At 52.3% G+C, this 19,822-nt stretch overlaps 9 protein-coding genes across 9 annotated transcripts; 4 read left to right on the forward strand and 5 right to left on the reverse strand.

The window, feature by feature from the left end:
• The first annotated feature begins 1,391 nt into the window (after positions 1 to 1,391).
• Positions 1,392 to 2,201, forward strand: METBIDRAFT_32073 (uncharacterized protein). The gene has a single exon (XM_018855980.1). It carries the CDS (start codon positions 1,402 to 1,404, stop codon positions 1,795 to 1,797), a length of 396 nt encoding a protein of 131 aa, XP_018712082.1. The 5' UTR covers positions 1,392 to 1,401; the 3' UTR covers positions 1,798 to 2,201.
• Positions 2,202 to 2,399: 198 nt separating this feature from the next.
• Positions 2,400 to 2,972, forward strand: NUO2 (Nuo2p; the record flags this gene model as incomplete). The annotated part of the gene is made up of 1 exon (XM_018857595.1): positions 2,400 to 2,972. One exon carries the CDS (start codon positions 2,400 to 2,402, stop codon positions 2,970 to 2,972), a length of 573 nt encoding a protein of 190 aa, XP_018712083.1.
• Positions 2,973 to 3,199: 227 nt separating this feature from the next.
• Positions 3,200 to 3,561, reverse strand: METBIDRAFT_12068 (uncharacterized protein; the record flags this gene model as incomplete). The annotated part of the gene is made up of 2 exons (XM_018854157.1): positions 3,200 to 3,413; positions 3,467 to 3,561. The coding sequence occupies 2 exons, from the start codon at positions 3,559 to 3,561 to the stop codon at positions 3,200 to 3,202; spliced, it is 309 nt and encodes a 102-aa protein (XP_018712084.1).
• Positions 3,562 to 3,959: 398 nt separating this feature from the next.
• On the forward strand, positions 3,960 to 4,757 carry METBIDRAFT_188276 (uncharacterized protein). Its single transcript, XM_018854813.1, has one exon. The coding sequence runs from the start codon at positions 4,115 to 4,117 to the stop codon at positions 4,529 to 4,531; it is 417 nt and encodes a 138-aa protein (XP_018712085.1). The 5' UTR covers positions 3,960 to 4,114; the 3' UTR covers positions 4,532 to 4,757.
• Positions 4,758 to 5,015: 258 nt separating this feature from the next.
• Positions 5,016 to 5,387, reverse strand: METBIDRAFT_78499 (phosphatase regulator; the record flags this gene model as incomplete). Its single annotated transcript, XM_018858890.1, has 1 exon — positions 5,016 to 5,387. One exon carries the CDS (start codon positions 5,385 to 5,387, stop codon positions 5,016 to 5,018), a length of 372 nt encoding a protein of 123 aa, XP_018712086.1.
• Positions 5,388 to 5,636: 249 nt separating this feature from the next.
• On the reverse strand, positions 5,637 to 6,638 carry METBIDRAFT_188240 (uncharacterized protein). Its single transcript, XM_018854812.1, has one exon. It carries the CDS (start codon positions 6,535 to 6,537, stop codon positions 5,887 to 5,889), a length of 651 nt encoding a protein of 216 aa, XP_018712087.1. The 5' UTR covers positions 6,538 to 6,638; the 3' UTR covers positions 5,637 to 5,886.
• Positions 6,639 to 6,740: 102 nt separating this feature from the next.
• METBIDRAFT_42398 (uncharacterized protein) lies at positions 6,741 to 7,808 on the reverse strand (the record flags this gene model as incomplete). Its single annotated transcript, XM_018857538.1, has 1 exon — positions 6,741 to 7,808. The coding sequence occupies one exon, from the start codon at positions 7,806 to 7,808 to the stop codon at positions 6,741 to 6,743; it is 1,068 nt and encodes a 355-aa protein (XP_018712088.1).
• A 3,367-nt stretch (positions 7,809 to 11,175) lies between these two features.
• Positions 11,176 to 12,369, forward strand: UBA4 (Uba4p; the record flags this gene model as incomplete). The annotated part of the gene is made up of 1 exon (XM_018858891.1): positions 11,176 to 12,369. The coding sequence occupies one exon, from the start codon at positions 11,176 to 11,178 to the stop codon at positions 12,367 to 12,369; it is 1,194 nt and encodes a 397-aa protein (XP_018712089.1).
• Positions 12,370 to 13,110: 741 nt separating this feature from the next.
• Positions 13,111 to 14,727, reverse strand: METBIDRAFT_12073 (transcription factor TFIIIC subunit; the record flags this gene model as incomplete). The annotated part of the gene is made up of 1 exon (XM_018854158.1): positions 13,111 to 14,727. The coding sequence occupies one exon, from the start codon at positions 14,725 to 14,727 to the stop codon at positions 13,111 to 13,113; it is 1,617 nt and encodes a 538-aa protein (XP_018712090.1).
• Positions 14,728 to 19,822: the final 5,095 nt, after the last annotated feature.

The raw sequence follows: 19,822 nt of genomic DNA on the forward strand, positions 1-19,822 counted from the left end.
AAGTGGCCCTGATTTAATAAGTGGCTCTGATTTAAAGAGTGGCCCTGAACTGATGAGTGGCCCTGATCTAAAGAGTGGCTCTGATTTAATAAGTGGCCCTGATTTAATAAGTGGCTCTGATTTAAAGAGTGGCCCTGATTTAATGAGTGGCTCTGATTTAATAAGTGGCTCTGATTTAATAAGTGGCCCTGATTTAATAAGTGGCTCTGATTTAAAGAGTGGCTCTGATTTAAAGAGTGGCCCCGGCTCAAGGCCTGGCCCTCATTCATGGAGCTCGATGCCTGGCCCCAAAACCCCACCCGGCCCCAAGGCAACAGGCGCGGCCGGCGGCCCTGGCAGCCCGCGGCCCGCGGCCACCAAGACAAAGCGGGCCCCACACAAGCCCCCCGAAACCAGCCCGAAACGCAGCCGCAAACTCGTGCGCTGCGTGTCGTTCGACGATCTATTTCCCCACTGAGCCCGGGCCCACGACAAGCACCCGGGCGCAAGTGGCTGTTGGAGGCCGCCCTGCACGTGCCGCGCACGTGACCGCGCCCGCACAACCCGCCGCTCTGCTGGCAGGTCTCAGGGTCAGCCCACCCCTCGAAAAAAGGCCAAGTTGAACCACCCCTTGTGCGCATCGCCTGTCTAGATCTGCACGGCCTCTGTTTTGTTTTTGCTGCTTGATCTTCCTGTGTTCTGGCCCGCTGCCTTGGCCGCCCATTGATACCCCTGTTCCAGCCGCCGTCTTCCTGGCCGTGGTCCGATCTGGCACCCTCCCTGACGTTGTCCTCGACCGTTGTCTTGGTCGACCCATTGACTCCCCGTCGTTGCCGCATCGTTGCTGTTTTTGATTGGCCGTTGTCTTTGCTGATTGTTTCTTGATTCTTCATTGACCCGTCCCTGGCCGTTGTCAAACCGCTGTTCTGCCGCCTTCACTCCGCCGCAATGCAAAAAACAGACTCCGTGTTGAACTTGACCAAGCCGTCGCTCTACGGCATCTACAACCTGTCCTCCACCAACTTGAACCTGGAGAACGAGGAGGTCGAGGAGTATATCGACGGCGCCCAGCTCCACATCCGGTCCGAGGAAGGCCGCCCCGCCACGGCCAAAAGCGCGTCCCCCAGACCCGCCCAGCGCACGCCCGCCGCGGCGCTCGTCTCCCTGGTGGCCCGTGTCGTGGTTGTCCTTGCCGCGGCGCTTGCCTACAACGCCGTGACCAGAAACATCCACACGACGCACGTGGACGTCAACGGCGCGGAAATCAACGCGTACTTGAACCACTTCTTGACCAGCTTCCGGCCGTCCGGCTTGCTCCCCTCGACAACCGGCGCGGCGAGCCGCGGCGCCGTGGACGCGGGGCTCACGTTGCTTTTCGAGGGGCTCGCCCTAAGTAGCATCGTGCCCTTGTTGGACCGGTACATGCCCACGTGGTGCACCACGCGCATGTTGTCGTCGAACCCCAACCCCAAGCGGCGGGCCAACTTGACCAGCGACCTCGTGCGGTCGCTGATTGCGTTCCTTGGCATTTCGTACGCCATCCGCAACATGCAGTGGAAGTCGTCGCTCCAGATGGCGTTGACGTGGTCGCTCCTCAACCCGGGGTTGTGGTTGATTTTGGACGGCACACTCAACGGGTTCATGGGCTCGATCGCGGTGGCCTTTGGCGGGTCGGCCGTGATTTACGCCCAGAGCGGCAGCCAGTTCACGGGCGACTCCGAGAGCTTGTTTTCGATTTTCCTCTTTATCGCCAGTTTCTTTTTCTGCGGCGTGATAATCTTTGGCAAGTTGGGGCGCTTTTTGTTTGGCCCGCACTGAGCGGCCATGTGGTGGGGCCAGTGGTGCGAGGTGGTTCTACGAGTGCTGCGAGGTATCTACGAGTGCTGCGAGGTATATTTACGAATGCTGCCAGATGAGCCCATACTTCGAGCTTGACTACTGCGGGCCATGGGCCCAATGTGCGAGGGCCCGGCAACTTGGTGGCACCCGATGTTACGAATAGGCAGATAGCAGATGTATACGCAATCACTCATACCGCAAGAAGACTGAGCCAAAACCAACCGACCAACAACAAATAAACCAACCGACCAACAACAAATAAACCAACCAAACAACAAACACAAAAAACAACATCACAACACCACAACAAACAGAAAAAACAACAAACAGAAAAAACAACAAACAGAAAAAACAACAAACAGAAAAAACAAAAAACAGAAAAAAAAAACACACAAAAAACAACACAACAAAAGCCCAGCCCACGCCCTCTAGCACCGGTCCGCCCAAACCACCGCGCGCATACACTGGCCCCAGCACCCGCGCCTGCACACAGCGCAGCCAATGGAGGCCCGGCAAATCTCACCTCAAAACTTCTCCTCCAACCCCAGCTCCATCCTCACCAACATCCCCCACACACAACCATGAGCGGCGGCCCTGTTCCAGTATGGAAGAAATACACCACCAGGCCCACCGGCATCTGGGAGAAGATCCGCCAGTGGTTGGTGCTCGTGCCCAACAGATCCTCGGGTAACCCCTTGGTCCACCACTACAGAGCCATTCCGCCCGGCGCCAGGATCGAGCAGGCCAACAGCTACCAAGACCCCGTCACGCTCCCCGCCGGCGACATCAGGGGCAACCCCTACTACAAGCGCGACTACCGGCGCAACTATCCCCAAGTGCACGGGTTTGACCAGACCAAGGTGTCTGGCTTGTTGACGCTAGGCTCGGCCGCAAAGCCGCGGATAGCCGCCGGCGACAAGGGCTCCAAGGAGTTGGCGGCCTTCGGTGCCGGCGCGGCCGTCAGCTTGGCCTCCACCTTGACCGCCGTGGACCCGGGCGTGCTCAGGGGCCAGGTGTTGGGCCTGGCCGGCGAGCCCGTGGTGGCGCCGTCCATGCACAAGTTCAAGTGGCGCATCTTGGACGAGCCCGAGCACGGCATGTACACGGACGACTACCCGTGCCGCTCGTTCAACGTCGAAAAGCCCTCGCCGTGAAGCGCCGTACGTTCTGCATGCATCTCATCTACATACCAGTAAATTCCCAAGCACCCGATACGCCGAGCGGGGCCCGCGGATGCGTGGTTCCGCGCCCCGTGTTTGTAGCCACGGCCCCCGGGCCCCGTAGCCGGATGTCCGGGAGCACCGCCGTCATCTGGAGGGCAAACCAGAGCCGGAGGTACTCGGTGCCTTGCAAGCCGGTGGGCGCCATGGTGCTTGCGGTTTCACACGCGTGCACCACCAAGAACGGGCTCTGGAGAACGGGGTGGATGTCTGCTGCCGCGTGCCTGCTGCCGGAGGACACCGTGTGGTCGACCCGGAAGTGTAAGACCGGCACCTGGTAGAACTGGTCGTACGAGACGGTCATTTCGATGCGCAGCGGCTTTTCCGGGCCCGTGTTGTTGTTGTTGTTGTTGTTGTTGTTGTTGTTGTGTGGTGCTACGCTGAGGCAGAGAAAAAGGTATTTCGACCCGGCGGCCTGCTTGACGTACGCGTGCTCGATTTCCATGGGCCTCGGGTGCGAGAGCTCACTGAGCAACATGGCGAAAAACGCCTCGATTGAGGCATCGAAGCTGCGGGCGTCCATGGTGTTTGCTGACACTGTTTTCTGACTCTGGTTTCTGACGCTGGTTTCTGACGCTGGTTTCTGACGCGGGTTTCGAACCGGCGAGCCGCGATGTTCTTGGTTCCCTATGCTGGTTGTGCCTGTTGCCTGGGTAGACGGAGTTGTTGGATCGCTTCCTGTCTGTTGCCGCATCACCTGGGCCTGGATGCAATTGCAACGACTCGCAAGACAGACAGCAGAGGGAGGAGATTTAGTAATGTGCATGAAGACGCAGCATGGTATAGGAAATGTAATGAATGCCGAGAGTGGAGTGGAGAATGGAGAGTGGAGTGGAGAATGGAGAGTGGAGAGTGGAGAGTAGAGTGGAGAGTAGAGTGGAGAGTAGAGTGGAGAGTAGAGTGGAAAGAGAACTCAACATTCACAAATACCAAGAATATACAATAAATCCAAACGATTCATCACAATTCAAAAAGACCGATTGGCAAGATACAAAAAGCCCCCAATCATCCAGAAAAGAACTCTTCAAGAGGAAGTGCGTGGTCTGAAAACACGTTTGGATCAGCGGTTGGAGCAAATGGTATCTCAGCTCAAGACAATCAAGAATCTGCAAATAGGACTTTGCCAAAATCAAATCGAAATACGGGAAGTTCTGTCTGTTGGGCTTATAGAGAGTTTAGCCGATTCCAAACGCGAGCTTCAAACAAAGAAAGACATACTCGAGCAAGAAATATTGCAGAAAAATCACATCGCACAGACACTTGCAAATCGTGAGGTGGAGGCAAATTGTCATGCAGAAGCTATTCTGCTACTAAAAGCCGGAATCGATACTGCAAGAAGAAGAAGAGAAGTGCGTTTTGAGTCAATTGATGCACCGGAGCAAAAGCTAATGGACGATTCACAAAAAGAAGAAGAACTTATTGAACTTGCAGAAGAGCGTTGTGCAAGATCGGAAGTGACCATCTCAGATACCGATACTTCATCATTAAATTGACTCCGGCCGACTCCGACCAACTCCGACCGACTCCGACCGACTCCCAACGACTCGGTGCACTCAAGAAAGAGAAGGACACCAAAAAAACCCAAACGGATTTCAAAGAGCCAGGACCATTCAAAGATCCACGGCTGCCTCGGACGCCGCTCCAGGCGAACTCAACAGCGCACTCATCAGACATTCGTGGCTACAAAAAACTGCGGTTCTATGCTGAGACGGAGGCCCAGTGGAAGACCACGAACCCGTGCAGGGCACTACGAACCAAGAACGGGCCGATGGGTCATCATCTGAACGCACCGCCCTCGAAACACGTCCCGTCATTCATGTCAGACGTGCATTGCGTATACAGTTGAAAAAAATAGCCAGCCAATGGGCTCGAAGCTCGTTCCGGTCAACAGAACACCGTCTCCGGTGAGACATCCTGGTATTCTGAAGAAAAAAAAAAAACAACCCTCACGGTGACCACAGTACGTCACGGCCTGATTTACTCTGGTTTCTTCTCGTCTTCTTCTTGCACAGAGGACTCGCTCAACAAGTTCAGCTTCCCGTTGAAGAGAATCCCCGAATTGCTGGCGCTGATGGAGTTCCGGTTGGACATCTCCTTCACTCTCTCCGCGTTCGGGTGCTTCATCGACACCCCGGTCACGCCCGACTTACTTCCGCCGAGCTGCTTCTGCATGGCGTAGTCGCCACTGTCGAAATACCGCTTCTCCTGTAGTTTGGAAGCTAGAATTTGCTGCTTGGTGGGGAGCTTCCCATACATCTTGAAAATGCGCAATTCCTGGGGCGACAACTTCGACAAGTCGAGCCCTTGTTCGTTGCTTGGAGGAGCCAATGGTCCCTCGTCCGACGACATGTTGCTGCAAATGGGTGGGCCTTTTTTCCTAGACTTTTTCTCGCCACAAAGGTGCTTGCCGAAAGAGGCAAGCAGGCCAAGGAAGAGATAGGCGCAACGGAACTGTGACGTTAGGAGCGGGCACGCGCCGCATGCAGGAACGGCCCCGCCCTGCGCCAGCCTTGTCTTGCTAAAAGCCCGAGACCCACCAAGGGGCACGAGCGCTGCTACTTGTACAGAGGCGAGTGATACACTGGAGTACTATTTTTTTCTTTCTTTTTTTTTTCTTTTGCAAGGGGCCGGGCAGCTTTGGCAGCTGGGTGAGTCATTTTCGGGCTTCGCAGTCGCTTGTTGCCCGATGCACGCGGCACCTGTGGGTGTTGGCCGTGCCGACCCAACTTTTTCCTTTCGAAGAAACATTCCATGACAAAAGAAAAAAAAAACGGTATTCCACGAGATAAAGTTGCCCTTTTCTCTCCGTTCTCTTTTATTTTTCCTGCGAGACACGAAATGCTCGACGCTAACACTGCATCAGTTCGATATAACTGCTGAATTGCTGGAGGATCCATGGAAGCGCAGTTGCAGTCAAGATCATGAGGTCCACCACATACACAATGACGCCATAGAGCTCGATGGGGATTGGCACGGTGTTCGGAAGCTTGCTCACGGCTAGAAGCATGTCGAAGCTCGTGTGGTGCATGGGCTCGACAGGGTAGAAATCGGCCTGGTAGTCAATGACAAGGTAGATGTGCAACGTGTCGCGCGGCGAGGCCTCGGCGCCAAACTCCCTCTCCTGGATGAAGCGGTGGCTGAGGTTGAAGTTGACGGGTGTGGTTGCCGGCCAGCACAACTTGACGTGGATCAAGTCGTTTGGCTCGAACGAGCAGTTGTGGTAGTTGTTCAACCGGACAAACAATGTTTGTTTCGGCAGGCCGGAGAAGTCGTAGGGCACCGTGAGCACCAGCTCGGCGGTGGAATAGTTGCTGACGGAAAGAATGGGGTGGTCTGTGAGAAGCCGCGCAGTGTGATTGAGGGGCACGATTGCGGTGCTGGCGGGCCCGCCAGGGGCGTGGCCGGGAACGTCGTAGTAGTTCGGGATCTGGAACCCATAGGCCTCCGTGTTGGCGCACACGAGGCGGCCCAACGATAGTACGACGGCGAGAACAAGCATCCGGCTGTTTTCTTGTGGACGTTCCTTGGGTCACGAGCCGAGGAGCAAAACAGGCAAGGCGGGGACACACGAATGGGACGGCTGACTGTGGACTTGTTCCAAAACTCTCAGGGCACGAAGACCTCAGCACAGCACTGCGCTTTTCACTCGTGGCGGGCCGGATGTTCGGGTGCGCGGTGCGGCTGCGGCTGCGGCTGAAGGGCCTAAGTGCGGTTGTATAGGCGTTGTTTCCAGCGCACCGGCGGGCGTGGGGCGGCCGACACGCCGCGTGGACTGGGGCCCGGGGCCTCGATCTCCACATCGACGTCCACGGGGAAGTCGAACGTCATCTGCGCCAGGATGACGTGGGCGTAGGTGCGGGTCGTGTGCCACCCATGGAGGTATAGATGGTCGAGGCCAGGGAACACGCGGAGAAACGTCGCCATGAGCGTCAGCGTGAGCACCTTCTTCGTGTCGCGGAAATCCACAAAGCCCACTTCCAAGCGGCGGAGCGACGCCAGGTGCTGCGGGAGCGGGTCGATGAGAAAGTCCACGAACCGCTCCAGCAACACAAACGAGTGGTCGTGCGAGTAGGTGATGGCGAGCGTGCGGAGCGAGTGCTGCGCGTTGAACTGCACGAGATTGAACGGGTACTGCCACGTACAGTCGTGGAGCGCCAAGTCGCGGAGCCGGCCCGCAAACACGGGGCCGTGGCTGGGGCCCAGGTCCAGCCAGTCGAAATGGAACCGCGTGAGCGTGAGCAGCGCCAACGCAGCAAAGCCGCGCACGTGATCGAGGCAGAACACCTTGCGCCCGCTGCCGCCGGCCGCGGCCGCGTTTTCGATCTGGACGCTCTGGATGTGCGCGCACGTGTTGTACTTGAGCCAGTGCGACAGGCTGGCCGAGAGCACACTCACGTGTTTCAACCGCGGGAACACCGCGCGCGCCACGAGCTTGCCAAACGTGTCCTGCTGGTACTCGTAGTACGCGTTGGGCTCGCAGATGGAAAGACGCTCGCAGTAGAGGCGCGGGTGGGCGGCCCGGGGATATATGTCCGGATTTCCGGCCAAATCTTGGAGGGCGCCCCGGGGATGTAAGTCCGGGTCCCCGACAAAATCTTGGAGGGCCACGAGCTGGCCCCACGAGGCCCTGAGCTGGCGCATCACATACGGGGCCGCGCTGGCCCGGTACGCGCGGCTCGTGAGGGCGAGGCGCTTCACGTCCTTGCGGCTCAAATGGGCAAAGATGTTCTCGAGCACCTCGGGCGGGAGATCCGCAAGCGAAAGCGGCATGGTCGGGCGCTTTTTCCTGGCTGGGTGCGGGGCCGGCGGCGGCGGTTGTGCGTCCAGGCGGCCGGGGTGCTGGGGCGGGTTTTGGGTTGTGGGGCAAGAAAAGGGCGGGTACTGAAGGAACAGGCCCGGCCGGGCAGATGTTGGTGGCGCGCGGCGCCGCGACTGGCGCCCCGGGTTTTGCGGTTTTAGGGCCAGGGGGCTGGGGCCAGGGGGCCGCGCTTGGGCCCAGGGGGCCGCGCTTGGGGCCACAGCATTCTATCGTTTGGGCTCTGCGAGCAGTGCCTTTAGGGCCGGAGACGGTGCCGTAGTGATGTGCTCGACGCTGGATGAGTTGGGTGAATTAGTGGATACCAGAGGAGTTCCGTTGGGCCGTGGGTTGAAAAGTCCTGTTGGCTTATTGAATGTATAGATAAGACATTATGTGAGGCGTGTTACATTGTATGATAGTACTGCCCGTCCAGGGCAGGCCGGTATGACGTAACGCAGTGAGTGGAGGGCATGGGGAAGGCTCGAAGCTACAGAGCAAAGAGGAATATTATAGCATTATAGCAATACAGCATTATATTATTATATTATTATATTATTATATCATTATATCATTATATCATTATATCATTATATCATTATATCATTATATCATTATATCATTATATCATTATATCATTATAGCATTATAGCATTATAGCATGGGAGCATTTTAGCATTATAGCATTATAACATTATATTTTTATTTCATTATAGCATGGTAGCATTATAAAATTGTAGCATTGTAGCATTATATTACTATATCATTATATTATTAATCATTATAGCATGGGAGCATTATAGCGTTATAGCACAATAGCATTATAACATTATATTATTATATCATTATAGCATGGTAGCATTATAACATTGTAGCATTATAACATTGTAGCATTATAGCATTATATTATTGTATCATTATAGCATCATAACTTTATAGCATTATAGCATTATAACATTATAACATTGTATCATTATGACATTATAGCTTTATAGAAGCATGCTTAGAGTTCAAGTATCATTTAAGATGTTACGCTATTACACGATCTATTTGACGCACACCCTATCGTATACTATGCTCTGTGTTACTATTCCTTTACTCTAACTTTTATTCTTTCAATAAAAAAGAGGCCAATGCCAGCCCAACGGGCAGGTATGAGAAAAGACCTGGAAACGGTAAAAAAACTAAAAGTTAAAAGATGTGCCTGGCCGATTACAAAGAGTGGCCACAAATAATTCAGCGTATGTGAAAATACTTATGAATGCGATTATCGAGAAGTGTTTTGATAACTTCAACTTCCGCATATACCAATCAAATTATGGGACATTCTACTATGTTACAGCCATATGTGAAATGGGACTATATCCTACGATCTGTTTGTCTTCATGTGATAATAGATTTTTACTCTTGGTTCTGGGCTTGGAGAATCACTGATGGTGGGACGGAGAGCTTGCGCCTTTGGCCCTGGGGGACTTTTGGTGGTGCCCGCGCTGCTGGGCCGGAGAACTCTGCTTCCAGTGCCGCGATATCCTGGTTTTAGGGGAATTCGCGCCTGGGGCCAGAAATTCGCGCCTGGGCCAGAAATTTGCGCCTAGGGCCAAAGATATCTTGCTTTTCGCCTGGAAGTTTCCCGTTTTTGGCGAGGCCCATTCGGGCCCTTCCATAGCAGAGCACCTGCCATCTGGAACGCCAGTTTTTGTACTGGTGTCAAAATGGAGACGGCCGGGGCCACCAGAAAAACGGCCGCCCAAAAAACGCTCTTCTGGTGCTGGCCCTGGATGAAACCGCTTCAGGGCCTTGTGCCGCGCCCTCACCGAGCCGGCCTGCGTGGGGCCGCTTGCGCCTGGCTTTTCACAGGGCCTCGCAGGGCCAGCTTGTCTAGGCGACTGACGCCACTTAGCACGTATCCTTTTCTTGCTCTTGCCGCAATAGAGTATTCTGCCCCATATCGCCGGGCCAGCAAAGCTCCAGGTCACTTGCCAAAGGTGGGTATTCTCGTTGGTAGCTCGGGCATTTAATTCACATCCAAAAACACCCCCACCTCAAAAAACACTGTACCTTCAAAAACGCGGAGTCATCTTTCGCCGACTCATTGAAAAACACCGTGCCTTTCATATCACCCAGTCGAAAGACACCTGATACCACCTGTTACATATGTCTGGCCACGTCCCCATCAAGCGGGTTTTTCTAGCTGCTGTTGCGCTTCTAGCTGTGTGGCTATGGTGGAGCCAGAGCCGAGATTCCTTGCTGGAGTCGCCCGTTCACCTAGACTTCCAATTTGACCCGATTGAGCGATACAGCCTCGACAAGAAAAACTGCTGGATCGCCGCGGGGGCTTTTATTTTGCTGGCCACGTATTTATTGGCGTGACGTGCGCCAACGACTGCCTAGGCCACCAGCCCAATTGATCTTATGATACAAGCAGTAGTGATAATTGCTGATGTTTGGAGGTGGTTTCAGATATGAAAAAGACAGAGTGCCGCCTCACGTCAATTACAGACATACCGAAAAGGCCGCCAAAAGACCGGAACGCAAACGACATGGCCAGTTGCGGGCATCAGAAGAGAGACCCTGTGGATCTGTACAAGACCCCGTATAAATTAAGGACCAGTAGTAAATAAGGACCAGTAGTAAATAAGGACCAGTAAAAAAATAAGGACCAGTAAAAGGAAAAATAGGATACAGCAAAAAAAAAGAATTATTCAGCAAAGCAAAAAGGACCCACGATCGTATGTTTTTCGGTTTGTGGGAACAGTGGCAGAGAACGAGAGACGCGGCCGCAGATCTTTCGTAACTCTGTCTGCATCATCACGAATGGCCTCGGATTTCAAGAAACAAAGCCCACGGATACATGCTTACCTGCTGAAGTCTACCCTGCATTCAAACTACAGGCCAGAGCCGTGGTCAATATTGTAGACAGTCCTATACCGGGCTTAACTTGGTGTAGTCTCAAGGCTGGTGAAAACATGTGAACGAGCAGTACTACCGCATCGGTGGGACATAGCTTATGGCAACGTATGATTGAGACGTAGATTCATGCGAAAAGGAGTCTTTTTAAAACCATTGTGGCAGATGCCAGTAGACCCCACGAGCCGAGGACACAGTCAATTTCCGAACATGCTCACCTCAGCGCGGGCTGGGCCGCACGCTACTCTATATTAGCCGAGCGCCGCGCCGTGCGCATCACCGGACATCGCATTCACCATGGATTCAGAGGTAAAAGCTTTGCGCCAGAGAATCGCCGCGCTCGAGGCAGAAAACCAGGCGTTGAAAAGCCAGGTTGCGCAGTCGGCCGGCGCCGCAGACAACGCGGCCAAAAACGACGGTCCGCCCCGCTTGCCCATGTCCTTGGCCGAGTATAGGCGGTACGGGCGGCAGATGATAGTGCCTGGGTTCGGGTCCCTCCCCTCGCAGCTCAAGCTTCGCAACACCAAGGTGTTGGTAATTGGCGCCGGGGGCTTGGGGTGTCCTGCGTTGCTCTACTTGTGCGGCGCCGGGGTCGGCACCATCGGAATCTTGGACAATGACGTCGTGGACGAGAGCAACTTGCATCGACAAGTGCTCCACGCCACGGACGCCGTGGGCCTGCTCAAATGCGACTCTGCCAAGAAGTACCTCCTGCGCTTGAACCCGCACGTGGCGCTTGCCACCCACCCCGTGCAGCTCTGCAACGACAATGCGTTCGGTATAATAGCGCAGTACGACTTGGTGGTCGACTGCACCGACACGCCCGCCACACGCTACCTCATCAACGACGTGGCGGTGCTCTTGGGCAAGACGGTGGTGAGCGGGTCGGGCGTGAAGACAGACGGGCAGGTCACCGTCCTCAACTACCGGAGCCGGGGCCCCTGCTACCGGTGTTTCCACCCCAAGCCGCCCACGCCCGCCTCGGTGCCCACGTGCTCGGACGCCGGGGTGTTGGGCCCAGCCATCGGGCTCACGGGCGTTGCGTTGGCCACGGAAACCATCAAGGTGGCCACGGGCTTCTATGGGGACGCCTTCTCGCCGTTCATCGCGATGTACTCTGCGTTCCCGCAGCAGACCATGCGGGTGTTCAAGATGCGGGGGCGGCAGGCCAGCTGTGCCGTATGCGGCGAGAGCCCCACGATCCTGAGGCGGGACATCGAGGCGTGCCGGGTGGACTACTCGGCGTTCTGCGGGCTGGTCACGTACGGTGCGCCCCGGGCGGACCACAGGCGGTCCGTGCACGAGCTAGCGGACGCGATGCGAGGCTGCCCGGGGCCAGTGTTGTTGGACGTGCGGCCGTCGGAGCAGTTCCAGATCACGCACGTTGCGGGGGCGATCAATGTGGAGTGGGAGCGGACACTCGCGCGGGCGCGCTCCATCGACGGCATGCTCCCCCGGGGCTTTGACAAGGAGAAGGACGAGGTGTACGTGATGTGCCGGTACGGCAACGACTCGCAGGCGGCTGCACGCAGGCTCATCCAGGAGCTCGGTTTCAAGCGAGTGTGGGACGTGCGGGGCGGGCTCCACCAGTGGAGCGTCGAGGTGGACGGGACGGTGCCGGTGTATTGATGGGAGGGTGGTGCTAGTCACGCGGGGAAAGCACGAAGCGGGTCCATGAGGCAGGGCCGTAGCAGGTGAGACACCGGGTCACATATGAGGGACAGACAATGGGTCACATGAGAGTCAGACACCGGGCCAGATACTAGTGACAGATACCAGTGACCGATACTTGGGCAAGAAACCGAGTCAAATAGCAAGCAAGCCAAATAGGCCCAGGCAGTAAGTCAGATCCCAAGTCAGATACCGGGTTAGATCTCAAGTCAGATACCGAGTTTGAAACCCGGTCAGACACCAGGTCAGACACCAGGTCAGACACCAGGTCAGACACCGGGTCAGAAACCAGGTCAGATACCAGGGCCATACCAGAATATACCAGGGCCAGAAACCGGGTCAAATAGTAACCGGGTCAAATAGGGCCCGACACAAGGTAAGATTCCAGGGCAGATAACCAGTGACAAATACTTGGGCAAGAAACTGGGTCAAATAGGGCCAGATTCCAGGTCACACCAGGTCACACCAGGTTACACCAGATACACCGGGATAAACCAGGATACACCAGGTTACACCAGATACACCGGGATAAACCAGGATACACCAGGATACACCAGGATACACCAGGATACACCAGGATACACCAGGATACACCAGGATACACCAGGATACACCAGGTTACACCAGGTTACACCAGATACACCGGGATAAACCAGGATACACCAGGATACACCCGCCACCCGGGCTCGGGCGGGCCGGTTAGATGAGGACCGGGTCGAGCCGCTCCACCACGAGCAAGCCCGCGTAGGTGGCGAACGCGTAGGTGGAGCTGCCGTCGAAGTTCTCGTTCCACGCGGCCGCGGAGACCACGACCTCCGGCGGCGTGGCGGTGCACATGACCTCGCTGCGGTCGGGGGACACCGGGACGTAGTCGCCCGCGAGCGTGAGCGCCAGGTCGCCGGGCGCGCGGAACACGGACCAGATCCTCAACGGCACCACGAGCTTGTTGTGCGCCTTGGGCATGCCGAAGATCTTGCGCCCCACGTTCATCACGTAGACGTCGCCGCACGTGTTGCCCACCACCGCGAACGGGTGGTTGAGGAACTCGCTGGTGTGGAACGCCGACACCAGCTCTGTGCGGAGGAGCAAGCTGTGCTTCTGGTGCGGGTGCCGCGCGAACGTGTAGCCGATGCTCTCGGCCGAGTCCGGGTACACGAAGATGCGGTACGCGCGGTGGTAGAGCGGCTGGAGCGGCGACACCGTGCTGCCCACCTCGAGCCGGCCCTGGCGCATCTGGTCGTACTGGAGCGCGTAGCTCTGCGCCGACGCCGTGTTGACGAGCACCACGCGCGACGCGTGCGCGTCCGCCACGCACACCGCCGTGACCATGGAGTCCGCCACGCGGGCCACGAACGACGGCACGCGCGCGGCCGTCTCGGAGACGCCCGGCCCGGGGAGCACGAACTCCGCCACCGCGCCGTCCGCCGTGCCCACCACCACGCGCGCGTGGTCCACGAAGTCGAACGCCGAGACCGCCGCGCCGAGCTCCACAGTCCACGACGGCCGCGTGACCGCCGCGTAGCGCGGCTCCGCGCCGGGCGTGCTGCGGAGCTCGAAGAAATGGAGCCGCCCGTCGGAAAACACGCCCAGGAGCACGCCCGAGCAGCCGTCCGCCGCGCGCGCGGGGCGCCACGCGAGCCGCGCCGTGGCGCCGAGCGCCAGCGTGTCGAGCACCTGCACGAGCCGGAGCGCCGCCTGGTCCACGTCGTAGGCCCAGAGCTGGACCGCAGAGCGCACGTGGCGGGCGGTCCCGCGGGGCGCCGCCGCCGCCGCGGCCAACACGCCCAACTCCGGCGCGCCCACCACACCTGCGAGCCCGTCCTTGCTGTTGACCACGGCCACGGCCAAGAGCGCGGGCGAGGAGAAGGCGAGCCACTTGAGCGCCGTGACGTGGCCGCCAGCGTGCACCGCGAGCGCGTTGCGGTCCACGGCGGCGTTCAACGGCACGCAGCCGCCGGGCGCGAGGCGGTGCTGCGCGGCGGCGCCGCCCTTGGTGGTGTTCAAGACGATGTCGGCGGCGGCGCCAAACGTGTGCTGGAACTGCTGCGCCGTGAGCGGCTGTGTCTGGAGCGGCGGGAGGCCCAGCGCGGCCATCGCGGGCACCTCGCGCACGCGGTGGCGGCCCTGCTCGACCCACTGGCGGAACTGGCGCTCGTTGACGTAGAAGAGCTTCTCGCCCCACATGTCCTTCTGGTCTAGGAGGTAGTCGAAGAGCCCGTGCTCGGCGCCGAAGTTGTGGTGGAAGCGGCCCACGAAGCTGAGGTCGCCGGTGCGGGCCAAGTGCGCTTTCTGGAAAAGCTGGCTGGAGTCGGACATGGGAGGTGTGTGTGTAGTTGGTGTGGAAGAAATGAGAAAGTAGGAGGGGGGAGGAGGAGGGAGGGAGGAGGAGGGAGGAAGGAGGAGGGGTGGCTCTGGGTGCTGGGGCCAGCGCTGGGCGCGGCCTGGCCCTGGGCATTATTTCTGGCCCTGGGCGCTCTTTCTGGCCCTGAGCACTGGGGCCCGCGCCGCTGGTTCTGGCGGCCCGGCACTGTAGTAGGGCGCGCGCCGGAACCCACGCGGCTGGCCGGCTCGAGGCTTTTTCTCTGTTCAGCCAGTTTATAATCACCTTTCATAAGATTTAAACTATCCTTCATTGGATGTTGCTGTAGTAGTTTCTGTGATTACATTTGATTGAGTCCCTTTTTGATCTTCATCATGATAATAGAAGACATCTTAATTCAGATGAATTTATGACCTTCTGTTACAAATATTTGAATATACAAACCTTACTCAATAACTTTGTTTTATTGATATATCTTCAGGATTTTCTCCCGCTTTTAATTATCCATCAATCAAAGACATTTATTATTATTTTCTTTTTGTTATGCGTTTTTTAAATTGAAAAAAAAAAACTGTTATCTTCTAATTTCATAATAATTCTATTTAATATCTCTTCTAATTTCATAATAATTCTTTCTAATATCTCTTCTAATTTCATAATAATTCTTTCTAATATCTCTTCTAATTTCATAATAATTCTTTCTAATATCTCTTCTAATTTCATAATAATTCTTTCTAATATCTCTTCTAATTTCATAATAATTCTTTCTAATATCTCTTCTAATTTCATAATAATTCTATCTAATATCTCTTCTGATATATCATTAAATGTCATGATATTTCTTCTTTATTCTTCAGTAATACTTTTATTAGTGTTATATTTAATTTATTCTATCTAATATTTCTTCTGCTATATCATTAAGTGTCATGGTATTTCTTCTGTATTCTTTACTTATATCTTTATTATTGTGATATTTAATTTATTTTATTTAATATTTCTTATGATATATCATTAAGTGTCATGGTATTTCTTCTGTATTCTTTACTTATATCTTTATTATTGTGATATTTAATTTCATTGAGTGTAATTATGACTTCTAAATGAATTTTCTCCAAGTTTCAAGTGCATGAAAGACCCATTTACTTTGTAAAAATTCATTCTTTGAATTTATAAATTTATAGAGCAAGTAGCTAAGTTCTGAAACACGCTTAGCCAAAACATACAGTCAAGTGGTGTATAATTTAAACCTGTTAACAACGTTCAGGTACTTGATATATCTACTTTCGTGTCTTGTCTTGTCTTGCATTGTATTATGAATCTTACTGTTCTAGGTTAAGCTAATCAATAAATATATATTTTTACAGATTTAAGTGCAAAAAGGCCATAGAGAGATTTGGTTATCACTCGGGTGGGGTTGTTAGGATTTAGGCAGTATGGGCGAGTCGGCGCCCAGAGTATGGCATGGCCACATGAATCGCGCCAGCGACAGAAACATAGTGTTCATGGAGACCATATTGGTTTTCCAGATGAGCCGTTGCCGGCAACAGAAACGGAAGCTTTCATGAAATATATTGATTTTCCACTAAACCTGTGCCGGCAACAGACATGCAGATTTATATTGATTTTCACATAAACTTGTGTCAGCAATCGGAACGCAAGTCTTATGGAGACTATATTGATTTTTCACCAAACCTGTGTCAACGACAGAAACATAGGTGTTCATGGAGACATGAAATATGGTCATGACTCCAGATTGATTCTCCACTAAACCGGTGTCAGCAATAGAAACGAAATATGGCCATGACTCCATATTGATTTTCACATAAACCTGTGGCTGCAACATAGGCATTTGAGCCAGTGTTTGACCTCGATCGGTTACGAATCTAATTTGATAAAAATGTATTAATAGAACTAATTTAACGAATTTGGGATAAGCATGCCTTCACATTTATCAGCAAAGTCTCACTTTCAAGCAAGCAGTCTACGGCCTGGTTTCATGGTGTAGGCTCAAAGGGCAATGTTTTCGACTATTTATCAAAGATATGGGACAAGAATGAATTCGAATTCTTATAGAAGCATTACTCTCTTCTCTGTATGAGCTGATTTCCACGTTGCTTCTAAACACCACTACATGATATTCCATTTGACGATCTTCATATTGATGACGTAATTATACAGAAGCGCTCTGTCATGTTGCAACTTTCTCAAGATAAGTGTTGTCAGTATCAATCTTGCTGAAGGTTCGACAAAGTACGTGATTTGATTAAGGTTTTCTTTTTTAAGCGGAATAATACATCGCAGCTATATATCTAATTTTGATATTTTCTTGGTCTCTTTTTCAGATTTTTTTTGATTCTCTTTTCTTTTGATCGTTCTTTGACCAATGTTTTTTTTTACCTCCATGTTTCCAATCAGCGCTCATTTTTGATCGTTTTCTTTGGTCTTGTTTGAGCTTCTTGTTATCTTTATTTGTCTTTATGCTTCACAACAAGCCCTATAATCGCCGACTGTCATTAATATGTCTTTGATCAATTCCTTCACACTTTGACGTCCATCATCGACAGCGTGAAAGCCCTTTTGCAAATCAAGGCGACACCCAAAACGGACTCGTAGTTAATGTTTTTCTCGCAGTCAACCAGTCCATATTATTAACGAATTGGTTGTATCCGCTCTGTTCATTGAGCGCCACTATATACACAGTCTCTTTAAGTTTGACAGAGCAAAGACCATGTAAGCATCCGCTATATCTAAAGTACTAATCAACGCAACCTGAGCTGTGTTTGCCATAGCCGGAACATATCTGGGGAAATCTTGTCTCATCTGGAGATTGCCATCTTGGACCTGATCCAAAAAAAGCATCTGAAAGAGAAACTGAGACATGATTCAACCCCTCATCTACTACTTCCAAATTCTCTTCAGAGTTGGTATTTCTGATGATACGAATAAAAGAACTGGTCATTTCACAAGTGTTTATGGAGACCATATTGATTTTCCACGTAAATCGTGTCAGCAACAGGAACGCAAGTCGATGGAGTAATATACAATACGTAAACAGATACCGGCCAAGAGGATCGTCTAGGCCGTGACTAGCGGAAGGAGACGGGTCAGGTGTCGTCACGTTGTACATAACTGGGAGCTGCTAAAAGGTTTTTATACATATTTTTATATAGTCTTGCTCCATTAATCAGATGAATCTACAAATAACACTGCAGGAAATTTATCCAGGAATTGGTAACGTAATATCCAATACGCAAAAATACACGGGCCATGAAAACCGTCTAGGGCGTGATCAAAGGAAAGGCACGAGCCGAGCTTCGAGACTATGTACGTATATTAAAGCTGTGTGAATGATTTTTTTATTGCAAATCTTTGTTTATTTCATCAAATGACTTGAAGTACCCCACCCAAATCAGGCCGAGAGACATTTGCAAAAAGAATAAGGCTGATTTGTTTGACACTGGGCACGTTTTTAAGACCTGTTTTCTCAAAATAGTTTTATATCTCTGAATAGATAAAACTAACCAAAAATCCACAACTCCGTCTGAGAATTTTCGTGCGAGTACTAATTGTTTTGTTTTACTTCGAATGAGCCTAGATAACAAAACAATCAATATCAGAGAAATAATATGTATAAAAATCTCGAGCATTTGAAACAAGTTTAGTAATTCTTTCCAAGAAATACATGTTGGACCCTCAAAGAATGCGGTCCACAACCTAGTCACCTGAGTCGATATTATGATTCAATTATGCTTCATTTCATGTTTGCCCCCCTTGTGTTATATTCGACTACACATTGAAAATTTGATAGATTCTACATTCTTCATTGAGCGTCAACGGCATTATATTTTAAACCTTTCAATAGGGCAATATACAAATAGCTTCAGGCCAGATTTCATCTCCCAACTGTACACGATTGAAGAGGGCAAATTCAGTATTTTTAGTGAGTTTTAAGGACGGAGAATTCAGAAAACCAGATGCCCTAACCAACCAGAGTGATGTTCAGCTGGTTGTGGACCTTATCTGATGCGCCAAAATTTACCAGCACTTCTCAAAAAAGCTTCTCTACTCATTGAACCCAGGAACATTAATATTTGGTCTTTTTATTCTTCAAATACATGGAAATATAAATTACTAGAGCTTCGAAGTACAACATTATTCTTAAGCGAAGCCTCGGCGATTATGTGACAGCCTTCACCTCAGAACAACCAAAACTTTTTCTTCTTCTTTTGCTCTGGTGCGTCCTATATAAACTGCTTGGCAAATTCCTGATGCAAGTCAAATTCACGCAAGAGTTTCTCTTCTTGTTCTCGCTGAGTTCTTTTTGCCTCCAAGACATGTCTCTTCAAAGGTCTGTTCAAGGCCAAATCGCCCTCTTTTGTTTTACGCGACTCCTCAGGAATGTAGTCGGTATCACGGACAAAGTTTTAAAAAAGACCACATTGACATTCCAAATAAATCTGTGTCAGCGACAGAGGCCCAAGTTTTATGGAGACATGAAATATGGCCATGACTCTATATTGATTTTTGACTTAAACTTGTGTCAGCGACAGAACCGCAAATGGAGACATGAAATGTGGTCATCACTTCAGATTGATTTTCCACATAGACCTGTGCCGGCAATCGAAACGCAAGTGTTCATGGAGACATGAAATATGGCCATGACTCCGGATTGATTTTCCACGAAACCTTTGTCAGCAATAGAAACGAAATATGGCCATGACTCCATATTGAATTTCCACATAAGCCTGTGTCAGCAACAGAAACATAGGTGTTCATGGGGACCTAAAATATGGTCATGACTCCAGATTCATTACCCTACAAGCTCAGGACAATTTTTCAACCGCTGCAGATTGCACCACGAAAATGGGAAAGTTGCCCCAGCTTTTGGCCCACCCGACCGAGCTCCTTGCAGCGGTGCAGTTTTTTGGGTGCAAAAAATCGATTTTTCCGCTTGGTTTCAGCCAGGCGCCTCCCTCCACCCCCCTCACTCTCGTGACATGCTACAAAGATTCGGTCTTTGCCTCGCGCTCATTTGCCATGGTGATCAAGGCGTTACATCTCAAATTGAGAGACGCCAGGATCTTCTACTTT

This window comes from Metschnikowia bicuspidata, assembly GCF_001664035.1.
Source record: "Metschnikowia bicuspidata var. bicuspidata NRRL YB-4993 chromosome Unknown METBIscaffold_3, whole genome shotgun sequence".
NCBI classification, from domain to species: Eukaryota; Fungi; Ascomycota; class Pichiomycetes; order Serinales; family Metschnikowiaceae; genus Metschnikowia; species Metschnikowia bicuspidata.

Bases quoted from the DNA above. Each gene is read 5' to 3' on its own strand.
- METBIDRAFT_32073 (XM_018855980.1), top strand. From the start codon at position 1,402: ATGCCCACGTGGTGCACCACGCGCATGTTGTCGTCGAACCCCAACCCC.
- METBIDRAFT_188276 (XM_018854813.1), top strand. From the start codon at position 4,115: ATGGTATCTCAGCTCAAGACAATCAAGAATCTGCAAATAGGACTTTGC.
- METBIDRAFT_188240 (XM_018854812.1), bottom strand. From the start codon at position 6,537: ATGCTTGTTCTCGCCGTCGTACTATCGTTGGGCCGCCTCGTGTGCGCC.